This window comes from Pygocentrus nattereri, chromosome 11, assembly GCF_015220715.1.
Source record: "Pygocentrus nattereri isolate fPygNat1 chromosome 11, fPygNat1.pri, whole genome shotgun sequence".
Classification (NCBI taxonomy): Eukaryota; Metazoa; Chordata; class Actinopteri; order Characiformes; family Serrasalmidae; genus Pygocentrus; species Pygocentrus nattereri.
The window spans coordinates 2,448,977-2,462,488 of record NC_051221.1 but is presented as its reverse complement, the minus strand read 5'-3'; the positions used below and the strand labels follow the sequence as shown (position 1 = coordinate 2,462,488).

Sequence of the window (13,512 nt, the reverse complement as noted above, 5' to 3'; positions counted from 1 at the left end):
TTGCTTCATGAATGAGTCTTTGGTTTAAGTAAATGTGATTATTCAGTAATCAGCTCCACTCATATGTTATAGAGTGAACTGTGCTGAAGGCAAAAGAACCAACACTGATTCAGATCATGATGACCAGCTGGATTGAGGTCAGTGAGATTCTCCTGCATGAAGACATGAAGGTTTTAGTGAGAGGTTTGAACTGTTTTTATGACACTTCATCTGATGGTAGTTAGATTAGGAGTTAGGAAAGTTCTAGTTGTTCCACTGTGGAAAGAGGAACCAGTAAATGTTCTCCAGTGCTAGAACGCATTAGTGCTGCTGCATAGTTTCCAGTTCTTTTGAGTTCAGTCTGAGTTCTTTACTGTGATGAATGGTGATGGTCAGTGTTGTTAGAGAGGGAGTTCAGCTGGAGATTCAGTGCAGTGCTGTGTGTTGATCTTGAGGGAGTTTGGCTGAATGAAGCTGAACATCTGGTGAAAGTGCTGCTCTATTCTGGGAGAAAGAGGACGACTCAGGCCTGTTCATGCAGATCTGAGTTCCACCCCACTGCTCTCTCTCTCTCTCTCTCTCTCTCTCTCTCTCTCTCTATCTATCTGTCTCTCTCTCTCTCTCTCTCTCTGTCTCTGTCTCTGTCTCTCTCTCTCTCTCTCTCTCTGTCTCTCTCTCTCTCTCTCTCTCTCTCTCTCTCTCTCTCTCTCTGTCTCTCTCTCTCTCTCTCTCTCTGTCTCTCTCTCTCTCTCTCTCTCTCTCTCTCTCTCTCTCTCTCTCTCTCTCTCTGTCTGACTGTTTACTGCTTAAAACTGCTTGTTTGTGTTCAGCTGGGTGGGCTGTGGGGGGCTGGTTTCACTTCTTCCTTTAGTGCTGCTTTGCTGCTTCCTGCTTCCAAGACATTGTTTGTCATTATGAGCCATCACGACCACTCAGGGAATTATAGTAAACTGAGACGCTGGTGCTGTCGTCCTGCTGCTCGCACGCGGTCACTCAGGGTTGTGGACAGTGGAGCGGAGGGATGCCAAACTGTTTCAGAGTGCTGCCGTGTCTGTGTGTCCTTCTGGTTCTCTCCTGTTAGTTAAGCTGTCATAGTCAGATCTGCTGGAGTCGTTAGCCACACTCTGGAAATGTTCACATTCCCTGTTTATGTACAAACGGATAGAACAAAACTAATTCCATCTCCCTGCTTTCTTTCTGAGTATACAATCACCCACATGTCCGGCTGGACACTGAAAGACGACTGACTGCTGAGCTCTCCTGCTACCCACTTCAGACCAACTGCCTACGCCCAGCTGCCACCACCTTCCTTGGACGAGCTACCCACCCTACACTGATGTTCTCATGGACTCCTAGTTATTCCTAACACCAGTATTACTGCTGTTAATATTAGTAATATAATCACTTGTAGGTAGATTTACCAGAGGAGGATGGGTCCCCCCTGGTGAGCCTGGTTCCTCCCAAGGTTTCTTCCTCAGCTCTGAGGGAGTTTTCCTTGCCACTTTTGCCCCTGGCCTGCTCACCTGGGGGGGTTTCTGTACATTCTTACAGTCCTGTTAAAACTTTGCCTTTTCCGAAATTCTGTAAAGCTGCTTTGTGACAACATCCATTGTAAAATGCGCTATACAATTCGTACTCGTAGTGTCTCGTCCCTCATTAAACTCATCAGGTAATTCTAAAGCCCTTCATGTGTTTAGTCCAGTGTGCTGGATTAAGACTACAAAAGTATGAGGACTGTAGAACGTTCAGGGCTGGAACTGAGAACCAGTGTGAGGAACCTTTGAGAATAAACTACTGAACTGTCAGGCAGGTGAAGGACTGTGAGAGGAGAGATCCACTGATGCTGCTCCAAAGCCTTTATTTCTCCAAGCTGAGAACTTTCCACCACAGCACAGCAGCTCACGGCTCAGAGCTCCACTCATTCATTAGCTTGTGTGGTCTGAAATAAACTAGAGTGGAATAAACAGCACAGCAGTTTAAGGAGTCTAGAGAATTAACTCCTCCCCTTCAAGCAGTAATGAAGTCTACACTACTGTTTAAGACTCATCACAGGCTTTAACTACAAGTCCACCATCTCCAACGTCTCTGTTTAACTTAGACAACAGCGCCTCCTTGTGGGGGAAGTGGGTCTCTTTTCACTGACGGGACTCCGGTCACTAGAAAGGCTGCCGCTCTGCTTTCACAGTGAACAGACGTGGTACATAAACAGGGCAGCATCACCAAATAAAGAGGAATTCTCTGTGTTAGAGCTGCAGTTGAGAGATAATCCTGTACCTAATAAACATCAGGCTGATCTGTGACCTCATGACCCTGCACTACTCCATAAACACTGGTGTTATTCAGGTCTCAGTGACCTCACACATTAAGTATGTAAGACCAGCACCGCTGACCTGCTTTACTCGGCTGAGGAGGCAGAACTTTGCCTCAGATGCTTTATTTGAGACAGACTTCCTCCATTTCTGAGTGTCCATCTAGAAGAATTAGAGCGTGAGATAACAGTGACCTGCTGCTGTTATTAGCAGCTGAAGTAAAGCAGCAGTTTGAAGTTCCACCATTAAATACATGATGATTGATCTTCTGATTGAACATTTTATGGACAGCTACATTTTCTTCACCAGCTTTGGACTCAATATGTCCTTAATGTCCTAATCTTGCTGTTTATGGATCACTGCGTTCTGGACTTCTGGATCTCCAGCTTGGATCATTCCCACTCGGTCTGCTCATGATCTCCAACACCTGCTTTGTACTGGATCTAATATGAGCCTTGTGGATTTCTCTTTCTGTGGCTCTGAGTTCTCTGCTCAGCGTGGAGCGTCTGTGACTGTGCTTAACACCTACTGTGAGATTACCTGTGTTGCTCGTGCTTGTGGATTATTTTCGGGATTATTCTCTGGCATTTTACTGGACTGTTACGGCTGCAACTTCCATTGTGGCCTGATCATGACGGCGAGGAGAACAAGGAACTCTTTTGTTGAACTTCTTACGCTCTGAAACACACAGTGCAAAACTCCTGCTCCTTTATTGATGCATCGTCACCTTGGTATTTTGCGACGTCCTAAATATTGTCATCGGGGTCTTGGTCGGACATTTAACTATTATCAGCACCCCAACAATATTCCCTCACTCTGGGCATCATACCGCCGTAAATCTTCCCCGGGCTCAGCTGATCACGTAAACAACCGGAACCTATGATACGTATCTACAACATCTCTACACGCCCCGAGCACTGATCATACTCTTAAATGTGCTCTGTTCAATGTTCGCTCCTTAAATAATAAGGCAATGTTTGTCGCTGATACTATCCTGGAACATGACATTGACCTGCTCTGTCTCACGGAAACCTGGCAGCGGCCTAATGAGTATTTCTCGCTCAATCAGACTCTGCCTGCACATTATCAGTATGCGGATAAACCTCGTTTAACTGGACGAGGTGGAGGACTTGCAGTGGTCTATAGATCTGGCCTTAAAGTTAAAACAGTTTTAATCCCAAATGTGACCGTTTGAGTGTTTGGCACTGTTGGTCTCTACTGGTAAACCTGTATTGGTTTTGCTCATCTATCATCCCCAAAAACTTCATCTGCTTTTATGGCTGAATTGTCTGAGCTAATTTCCGCTCTTATTCCTGTTTATTCTGATCTGTTGCTGCTTGGTGATTTTAATATTCATGTCAATTCTGGTAATTGTCTCTTTGCTAAAGAATTTCTTAATGTTTACAGAGCTTTGGTATATCTCAGCATGTTGATTTTCCTACTCATAACAAGGGCCACCCTTTGGACATTGTTTGCTCTCTGGTAAAAACCCCTTTTAATGTGAAAGGCATTGATCTGTGTGTATCTGACCATAAAGTGCTGTTCTTTGATTTTTCGCTATCATGTCAACAGCGAGGGCAGCGTCAATTACACCAGTTTACATTCCGGAGCCTTAAAAATATCAGTCCTCCTGCTGTTATGGAGATGCTCAGTCAGAGTCCGGTACCTGATTGTTTAGATCCTGATCTGCTAGTGACCCATTATGACGTGTGGTGTAAATTTGAGCATCTGAGTCTTTATCAAAGTGAGTAACAGGTTTATTAAAAAGCCAACATGACAAAAAATGGATTCTCTCTCCCTTTCCTATATCTTTCCTATGTCTTTCCTAGCTGTGTGTTGTGCTTCTTATACCCTCCTGTCATTCCCCCGCACTTACATTCCTTTCATGGCAGTAAGCATTAGTCAGCATTATTCTCAATTGTACACCATTCTCTTACATGTTCATCGTATACGACCTGTTTACATTCATATTCGTGTGTGTATATTCAGTAGGTCTGAATTCATATTCGTGTGTGTATATGCAGTAGGTCTGAATTCATATTCATGTGTGTATATGCAGTAGGTCTGAATTCATATTCATGTGTGTATATGCAGTAGGTCTGAACTCATATTCATGTGTGTATATGCAGTAGGTCTGAATTCATATTCATGTGTGTATATGCAGTAGGTCTGACTTCATATTCGTGTGTGTATATTCAGTAGGTCTGAATTCATATTTATGTGTGTGTATATGCAGTAGGTCTGAATTCATATTCATGTGTGTATATGCAGTAGGTCTGAATTCATATTTATGTGTGTGTATATGCAGTAGGTCTCAACTCATATTCATGTGTGTATATGCAGTAGGTCTGAATTCATATTCATGTGTGAATATGCAGTAGGTCTGAATTCATATTTATGTGTGTATATGCAGTAGGTCTGAACTCATATTCATGTGTGTATATGCAGTAGGTCTGAACTCATATTCATGTGTGTATATGCAGTTGGTCTGAATTCATATTCATGTGTGTATATGCAGTAGGTCTGAATTCATATTCAGGTGTGTATATGCAGTAGGTCTGAATTCATATTTATGTGTGTATATGCAGTAGGTCTGAATTCATATTCATGTGTGTATATGCAGTCGGTCTGAATTCATATTTATGTGTGTATATGCAGTAGGTCTGAATTCATATTCATGTGTGTATATGCAGTAGGTCTGAATTCATATTCATGTGTGTATATGCAGTAGGTCTGAATTCATATTTATGTGTGTATATGCAGTAGGTCTGAACTCATATTCATGTGTGTATATGCAGTAGGTCTGAATTCATATTTATGTGTGTATATGCAGTAGGTCTGAATTCATATTCATGTGTGTATATGCAGTAGGTCTGAACTCATATTCATGTGTGTATATGCAGTAGGTCTGAACTCATATTCATGTGTGTATATGCAGTAGGTCTGAACTCATATTTATGTGTGTATATGCAGTAGGTCTGAATTCATATTCATGTGTGTATATGCAGTAGGTCTGAATTCATATTCATGTGTGTATATGCAGTAGGTCTGAATTCATATTTATGTGTGTATATGCAGTAGGTCTGAATTCATATTCATGTGTGTATATGCAGTAGGTCTGAATTCATATTTATGTGTGTATATGCAGTAGGTCTGAATTCATATTTATGTGTGTATATGCAGTAGGTCTGAACTCATATTCATGTGTGTATATGCAGTAGGTCTGAATTCATATTTATGTGTGTATATGCAGTAGGTCTGAACTCATATTCATGTGTGTATATGCAGTCGGTCTGAATTCATATTCATGTGTGTATATTCAGTAGGTCTGAATTCATATTTATGTGTGTGTATATGCAGTAGGTCTGAATTCATATTCATGTGTGTATATGCAGTAGGTCTGAATTCATATTCAGGTGTGTATATGCAGTAGGTCTGAATTCATATTTATGTGTGTATATGCAGTAGGTCTGAATTCATATTCATGTGTGTATATGCAGTAGGTCTGAATTCATATTTATGTGTGTGTATATGCAGTAGGTCTGAATTCATATTCATGTGTGTATATGCAGTAGGTCTGAATTCATATTCAGGTGTGTATATGCAGTAGGTCTGAATTCATATTTATGTGTGTATATGCAGTAGGTCTGAACTCATATACATGTGTGTATATGCAGTAGGTCTGAATTCATATTCATGTGTGTATATGCAGTAGGTCTGAACTCATATTTATGTGTGTATATGCAGTAGGTCTGAATTCATATTTATGTGTGTATATGCAGTAGGTCTGAATTCATATTCATGTGTGTATATGCAGTAGGTCTGAATTCATATTTATGTGTGTATATGCAGTCGGTCTGAATTCATATTCATGTGTGTATATGCAGTAGGTCTGAACTCATATTCATGTGTGTATATGCAGTAGGTCTGAATTCATATTCATGTGTGTATATGCAGTAGGTCTGAACTCATATTTATGTGTGTATATGCAGTAGGTCTGAATTCATATTCATGTGTGTATATGCAGTAGGTCTGAATTCATATTCATGTGTGTATATGCAGTAGGTCTGAATTCATATTCATGTGTGTATATGCAGTAGGTCTGAACTCATATTCATGTGTGTATATGCAGTCGGTCTGAATTCATATTCATGTGTGTATATTCAGTAGGTCTGAACTCATATTTATGTGTGTATATGCAGTAGGTCTGAATTCATATTTATGTGTGTATATGCAGTAGGTCTGAACTCATATTCATGTGTGTATATGCAGTAGGTCTGAACTCATATTCATGTGTGTATATGCAGTAGGTCTGAATTCATATTTATGTGTGTATATGCAGTAGGTCTGAATTCATATTCATGTGTGTATATGCAGTAGGTCTGAATTCATATTCATGTGTGTATATGCAGTAGGTCTGAACTCATATTCATGTGTGTATATGCAGTAGGTCTGAATTCATATTCATGTGTGAATATGCAGTAGGTCTGAATTCATATTCATGTGTGTATATGCAGTCGGTCTGAATTCATATTTATGTGTGTATATGCAGTCGGTCTGAATTCATATTCGTGTGTGTGTATGCAGTCGGTCTGAATTCATATTCGTGTGTGTGTATATGCAGTCGGTCTGAATTCATATTCGTGTGTGTATATGCAGTAGGTCTGAACTCATATTTATGTGTGTATATGCAGTAGGTCTGAATTCATATTCATGTGTGTATATGCAGTAGGTCTGAACTCATATTCATGTGTGTATATGCAGTAGGTCTGAATTCATATTCATGTGTGTATATGCAGTAGGTCTGAACTCATATTTATGTGTGTATATGCAGTAGGTCTGAATTCATATTTATGTGTGTATATGCAGTCGGTCTGAATTCATATTCGTGTGTGTATATGCAGTCGGTCTGAATTCATATTCATGTGTGTATATGCAGTAGGTCTGAACTCATATTCATGTGTGTATATGCAGTAGGTCTGAATTCATATTCATGTGTGAATATGCAGTAGGTCTGAATTCATATTCATGTGTGTATATGCAGTCGGTCTGAATTCATATTCGTGTGTGTATATGCAGTCGGTCTGAATTCATATTCGTGTGTGTATATGCAGTAGGTCTGAACTCATATTCATGTGTGTATATGCAGTAGGTCTATGCAATGGTGATGGTCAGTGTGGTTAGAGAGGGAGTTCAGCTGGAGATTCAGTGCAGTGCTGTGTGTTGATCTTGAGGGAGTTTGGCTGAATGAAGCTGAACATCTGGTGAAAGTGCTGCTCTATTCTGGGACAAAGAGGACGACTCAGGCCTGTTCATGCAGATCTGAGTTCCACCCCACTGCTCTCTCTCTCTCTCTCTCTCTCTCTCTCTCTCTGTCTCTCTGTCTCTCTCTCTCTCTCTCTCTGTCTGACTGTTTACTGCTTAAAACTGCTTGTTTGAGTTCAGCTGGGTGGGCTGTGGGGGGCTGGTTTCACTTCTTCCTTTAGTGCTGATAACTGTGGGTGTGTTGTGGTCTTAGGGTTTCAGACCTTTTTAAACCCATCAGGGGATCATTAAGCTCTGCATCAGGTCAGTTCGGTGTGTTAGAGTGAGAATACAGTAATATGTCGAGTGTTCAGTCTCCAAGACTGGAACTGACCAGCACTGTTGGTGAATCCTTGAATATAATCTATGAGAACAAAATCCAAAAAATCTTGAAAAAAAACAGTCAACACCAAGTTCACCGAAGTAGCAGAAATATTTGGTAGGACTTCAAAAAATGGATGGAGAAAATCGCATCAGTCCACGTACAGACATATTTTAGTAACGCTATGCTGCACTAATCAGAAGAATTCTTAGAACTGAGGCTGTGGATTTTACTAATACTTCAAATCTGCTTAATCCAGGTTCTTTAACTTAAAGGGAACAAAGCTAGACATATTATTCCAAGCAAAGATCTGGTTTGAAAGGCCTTGACCTTAAACTTCAGTCTCACCCTCAAGGTCATCCTCTTAGTTGATCTCAATGGGCCTCATTCACCAAACGTTCTTAGGTAGAAATTTCTTCTTAAACCCACTTACATAGTTTTAATGAAGATTCTATCACCCACCAGTGTTTTATTTGGGATTTGCTCTTTGGTGAGAACAGAATCTGCACACACTCAAGAGCACAGAGGTGAGAACAGTTCTGGGCTTTAAGATCATGTCATGAATCTGAGACTTTCTCTTAGAACCTTCATCAAGAACAAATTTCAGAAAAAACTCATGGGTGAATGAGGCCCATAGACTCGAAACTGTAGCTAGGATACCTGTGATTCATCTACAAAGAGATGGCCAAATCATGGACATGGTGATTTACTCAAATGACCCTTTAACATGCTCTATGAATGTCAGGTCAGGATTTTGTTGGATATGGTCAGGAGGTTCAATCAATTGGACAATCAGGTTTGAGTGTGAATGTCTCTACTCTATTTAAAAGAACAGTGTATGCCATGTCTCAGCCAAAAGAGATTTCTGAGGATCTCAGAAAAACATGTCAGTGTTGATTAGACAGGAAGAAGTTCAAAACATTTTCTGATGAGTTTGTTTTCACAGATCCACTGTCAGACCAATTCAACACCACTGTTATCCTTCACTGGAGTGGTGATCCAACAGAAAATGACTCCATGACTAAGATACATAATATTCTGGTAGATCACGAAGAATCTCAGGATATGTCTGAGAACCTGCAGGCCCTCTTACACTGCGTAATGTCAGAGTTCATGAGTCCATCATCAAGCAAACACTGAAGAGGAAGAGTATGTATGGAATGATAGGATGGAGAAAGCCATTACTCTCCAAGAAGAACATTTCTGCCTGTATAAAGATTCCTGAAGACAACCTGGATGAGCCAGAAGATGACTGAAATAATGACATGTGGATGGAAAATGGATCTTTGTGGCTCAAACAAGAAATAATATTTAATAAAACCGAACACTTCCAGCATAAGAACCATGACTGAACTTAGAAACATGGTGGTGGGAGTATCACAGTTTGGGGCAGTTTGCTGGTATTAGACCAGGACAGCTTGCCATCATTTAATGGAGCTATGAATTCCGGAATGTATCAGTAAGTTTTATAGGAGAATGTTAGGACATTAATCCATGAACTGAACCTCAACAGAAGGTGGTCCTGCAGAAAGACAATGACCCTAAAAACACCAGTTAGTCTATAAAGAACGACTGATGCAGAAGAAATGTTGGAACGACTTGGTCAAAGTCCAGACCTTAATCCAATGGAAATATTGAGGCAGAACCTGATCTGTGGCATTCATACCAACAAAGTACAGTTGAAACAGTTCTGGAGGAACAGGCCAAGATCCCTCCAAGTCAATGTGTTGGGCTGATCAACACTTACAGAAACTATTTGTTTGAAATAATCTGATCATATTTTTTTGGTCACATGTATGAAGAAATGAAGGGGATCAAAAATGTTCAACACAGGCAGAAACAAGACAGACAGAAGGTCAGGAATGGAAAGAAGTCAAGGACTAGAAGCTTTGAGTCAGGGCAGGTGTCAAGCCTTCTGGTGAAGACGCCTCCCCCACCTGTTCCTTTTTACTCAGATCACTTGAGTCCTTGAACGGCCCAGAGGACTCCAACTCCCATGAATCAGTGGGAGACCAAGTGACTCCTACTCTAAAGCCATCAACCAGTGAACATTCACTTCAGCGTTCAGCCTCACTGGAACTCTAAACCATCACACCTGTTTTTATTACAGCTCGTTAGTCAGTATATAAATCCGGGCTTTAGCGTAGAACTTTGTGAAGTATTGCCAACCTTTTTCTTTGTCCACTGAGAGTTCTCTGTTTCCAAGTTATTTCATGTATGGCCTGTTTTTTGTATGTCTGACCTGCCCTTGCTGGTTTGTACGCTGGATCTTGTGTGAGATGTTGGTTTTTGAACTCGTACTGATTTTTGGCTACTCTCTGGATGTCCTGTTTGTTTTGGTTTTCTTGCTCACTGCTTCTGACCCTCGCCTGTTCTGACTATGCCCTCTGTACATCCATCAAAACCTTAAGCAAACAACGTTGTTCTTTTATCTGCGAGCGTCTGATCTGTGTTGACATCGTAACAGCAGGAGGTGCTACTGTTGCTCCTGACAGAAGTTCTACAGGGTAAATACCAATAAAGTCTGGAAACAAATGTGACCCAGTTAGTAAAGAAACTAGAAAAGCGGCTGGTGTCTGAAACAACAAGGATCCAAAGCCTACTTCAAAATCCACTATAAACAGCTTCAAGATATGGATTGTGATGGTCCTGTAGAAGACCATGTAGTGAGGTTCTTCTGAGGGAAGTAATGGGAGTATAAACAGTGTAATAAGTGCAGTGGGGAATGAAGCTCCAGCTGATTCTCCTGGGCTCTTTATCACAGTGTACAGAGAGTAATGGTGCAGCAGGAACATGGCCAGTGAGAAAACCCACAGCAGCATTCCTGCACGCCTCCCAGCTCCACACTCCAGGATCAGTAGTGGGAGTTTTATTGATCAGTGTGGGAGGGTGGAGCTCCAGGAGGCTGCTGGGAGGGGCTGAGGTGGGCTGTGGCTCCCCCTGCTGGTCAGTCTGCCTGTCAGACTCCATGGTGGGTCGCTCTGTCTCACAGCACACCAACTGCTGCTGACCACTGTGTCCATCAGGTCCAGTTAGACTCTTGGGAAGTTCTGCACTGTAGGAACACAGAACAACAGTGTAAGTCGTGTAGTGTGAAAGGTGTTGAGAGAGAAAGAGCAGCTTCAAATCAGACTCCAGTGAAAGTGTTGATACTTCAGTGAAATCATGACTGAAGTAGCAGTAAAAGTACAACTGGAGTAAAAAAGTATCAGATCTAAAATCTACTCAAGCTCTGAGTTTCTCTATAGAACTCAGTCCTGAACTGTGAGTTTCAGAGCTGGACCTCCAGTTCAGGTCATTAATGTCAAAACTCCATCATAAATAAATAAATAACAGGAACAGTGATCTGCTGTAGATGTTAAATGCTGAGTGGACAGGATTAATTTGGATTAAATCACATGAAAAGGTCTAGGTTGTGAGATCAGCACCTCTAAGGGGTTTGTAATGTAATGTTAGCGCTAAGCTAACGGAGCTGCACATGAAGATTTTATAACAGCTCTAATTAAATTAAACCTTGATCTTCAAAGCTTATAACAGACATAGTTTACATGTTTTTACTGTCTGTGTTTAAGTTTTACAGACACTTCAGTAAAGATCTGAACTTAATGGCTAAATCTGAATATTATTGAAGAGCCTGAATTTTTGCTGAACTGAACTGGCTTTACTCAATAAATAACTTGAATGAATAAATGCATCATATAAAGTATTGATTATAGAAAATAAACTATGTTTTACAGTGAACTCACCTCTGAATATGATCTCCTACTAAAAACTGATGAGTGTGAGAGTGAAGTCTCTGTGCAGCTGGACTGAGGGGGGTTTTTGTACAGCTACTAAACACTGTGGGAACAGGTCTGTGCTACTGATATAATGAAAACTCTGACAGTAATAATCTCCTGCATCTTCAGTCTGGACATTACTGATGGTCAGAGTGAAGTCAGATCCAGATCCACTGCCACTGAAACGAGCTGGAATACCTGACTGTCTACTGGTAGCGTAGTAGATCAGGAGTTTAGGAGCTTCTCCAGGTTTCTGCTGATACCAGGCTAGATAGTTATTGTTATATACTGCAGTGCTGGTTCTACAGCTGATGGTAACTGAGTCTCCTGGAGAAACAGTTTTCACTGCAGGAGTCTGAGTCACGGTCACCTGACCACTGGATCCTGAGAAATTAAAAGAAAAAAACGATGAAAACATTAAAAGAAATATTGTATGAAACGTAAAATACAACAAAATGTACATCAAACAGGACAGAAATTAATTTACACAAAGGCAAATGAGCGAGTCACCTTGAGTCCAGAGGGTGAGCGTCCAGATGAAGATGGAGACCAAAGTCATGGTTGCTGTGGGTGAAGTTTGTGGGGCAGCAGCTCTCAGTCATGAAGTGTTAAACTCACAGGACTATAAACACTAGCAGAGCACTGAAGCGTGGGCTGATCATGCAAAGTGGAGCCTCTATGGAAATGGACTCACCAAACACCTCCATAATAAACACGTCTGATTATTTAGATCTGATTAAAGAGTATCAGCTCAGTTTTGTTCATTCAGTGCTAGACGTTCATTTCTAAAGCTCATCAATAGTTGATGAGTGTAGAAGAGCTCAGGGTGAACAGTGAGGAGTGATGGAGGTTTATGTACAATGACTACACTGAAATTTAGCACTGTGGTTCTCTTTCAGTGGAGGAACCAAACTCACTGTGAAAAGAGACTTTTATTCTATTTAAACAGGAGATTCATTAAATCCCCTCATTATCAGCTGCAGATCATGATGACCAGCTGGTCTGAGGTCAGTGAGGATCTCCTGGATGAAGACATTCACAGGTTTTAATGAGAGGTTTGAACTGTTTCTATGACACTTCATCTGATGGTAGTTAGATTAGGAGTTAGGAAAGTTCTAGTTGTTCCACTGTGGAAAGAGGAACCAGTGAATGTTCTCCAGTGCTAGAATGCATTAGTGCTGCTGCATAGTTTCCAGTTCTTTTGAGTTCAGTCTGAGTTCTTTACTGTGATGAATGGTGATGGTCAGTGTTGTTAGAGAGGGAGTTCAGCTGGAGATTCAGTGCAGTGCTGTGTGTTGATCTTGAGGGAGTTTGGCTGAATGAAGCTGAACATCTGGTGAAAGTGCTGCTCTATTCTGGGAGAAAGAGGACGACTCAGGCCTGTTCATGCAGATCTGAGTTCCACCCCACTGCTCTCTCTCTCTCTCTGTCTCTCTCTCTCTCTCTTTCTCTGTCTTTCTCTCTCTCTCTCTGTCTTTCTCTCTCTCTCGCTCTCTCTCTCTCTCTCTGTCTGACTGTTTACTGCTTAAAACTGCTTGATTGTGTTCAGCTGGGTGGGCTGTGGGGGGCTGGTTTCACTTCTTCCTTTAGTGCTGCTTCGTAGTCGTAGTGTCTCGTCCCTCATTAAACTCATCGGGTAATTCTAAAGCCCTTCATGGGTTTAGTCCAGTGTGCTGGACTAAGACTACAAAAGTATGAGGACTGTAGAGCGTTCAGGGCTGGAACTGAGAACCAGTGTGAGGAACCTTTGAGAATAAACTACTGAACTGTCAGGCAGGTAAAGGACTGTGAGAGGAGAGATCCACTGATGCTGCTCCAA

General features: G+C 41.4%; 1 gene segment (V, D, J or C); it reads right to left on the bottom strand.

Annotated features, from left to right (window-relative positions):
- Positions 1–11,760: 11,760 nt before the first annotated feature.
- On the bottom strand, positions 11,761–12,260 carry LOC119264376 (the record flags this gene model as incomplete). The annotated part of the segment is given in 2 exon segments: positions 11,761–12,077; positions 12,204–12,260. Coding segments are annotated over 2 exon segments (366 nt in total), but the record flags the coding sequence as incomplete, so codon positions are not given.
- Between the last annotated feature and the right edge of the window lie 1,252 nt (positions 12,261–13,512).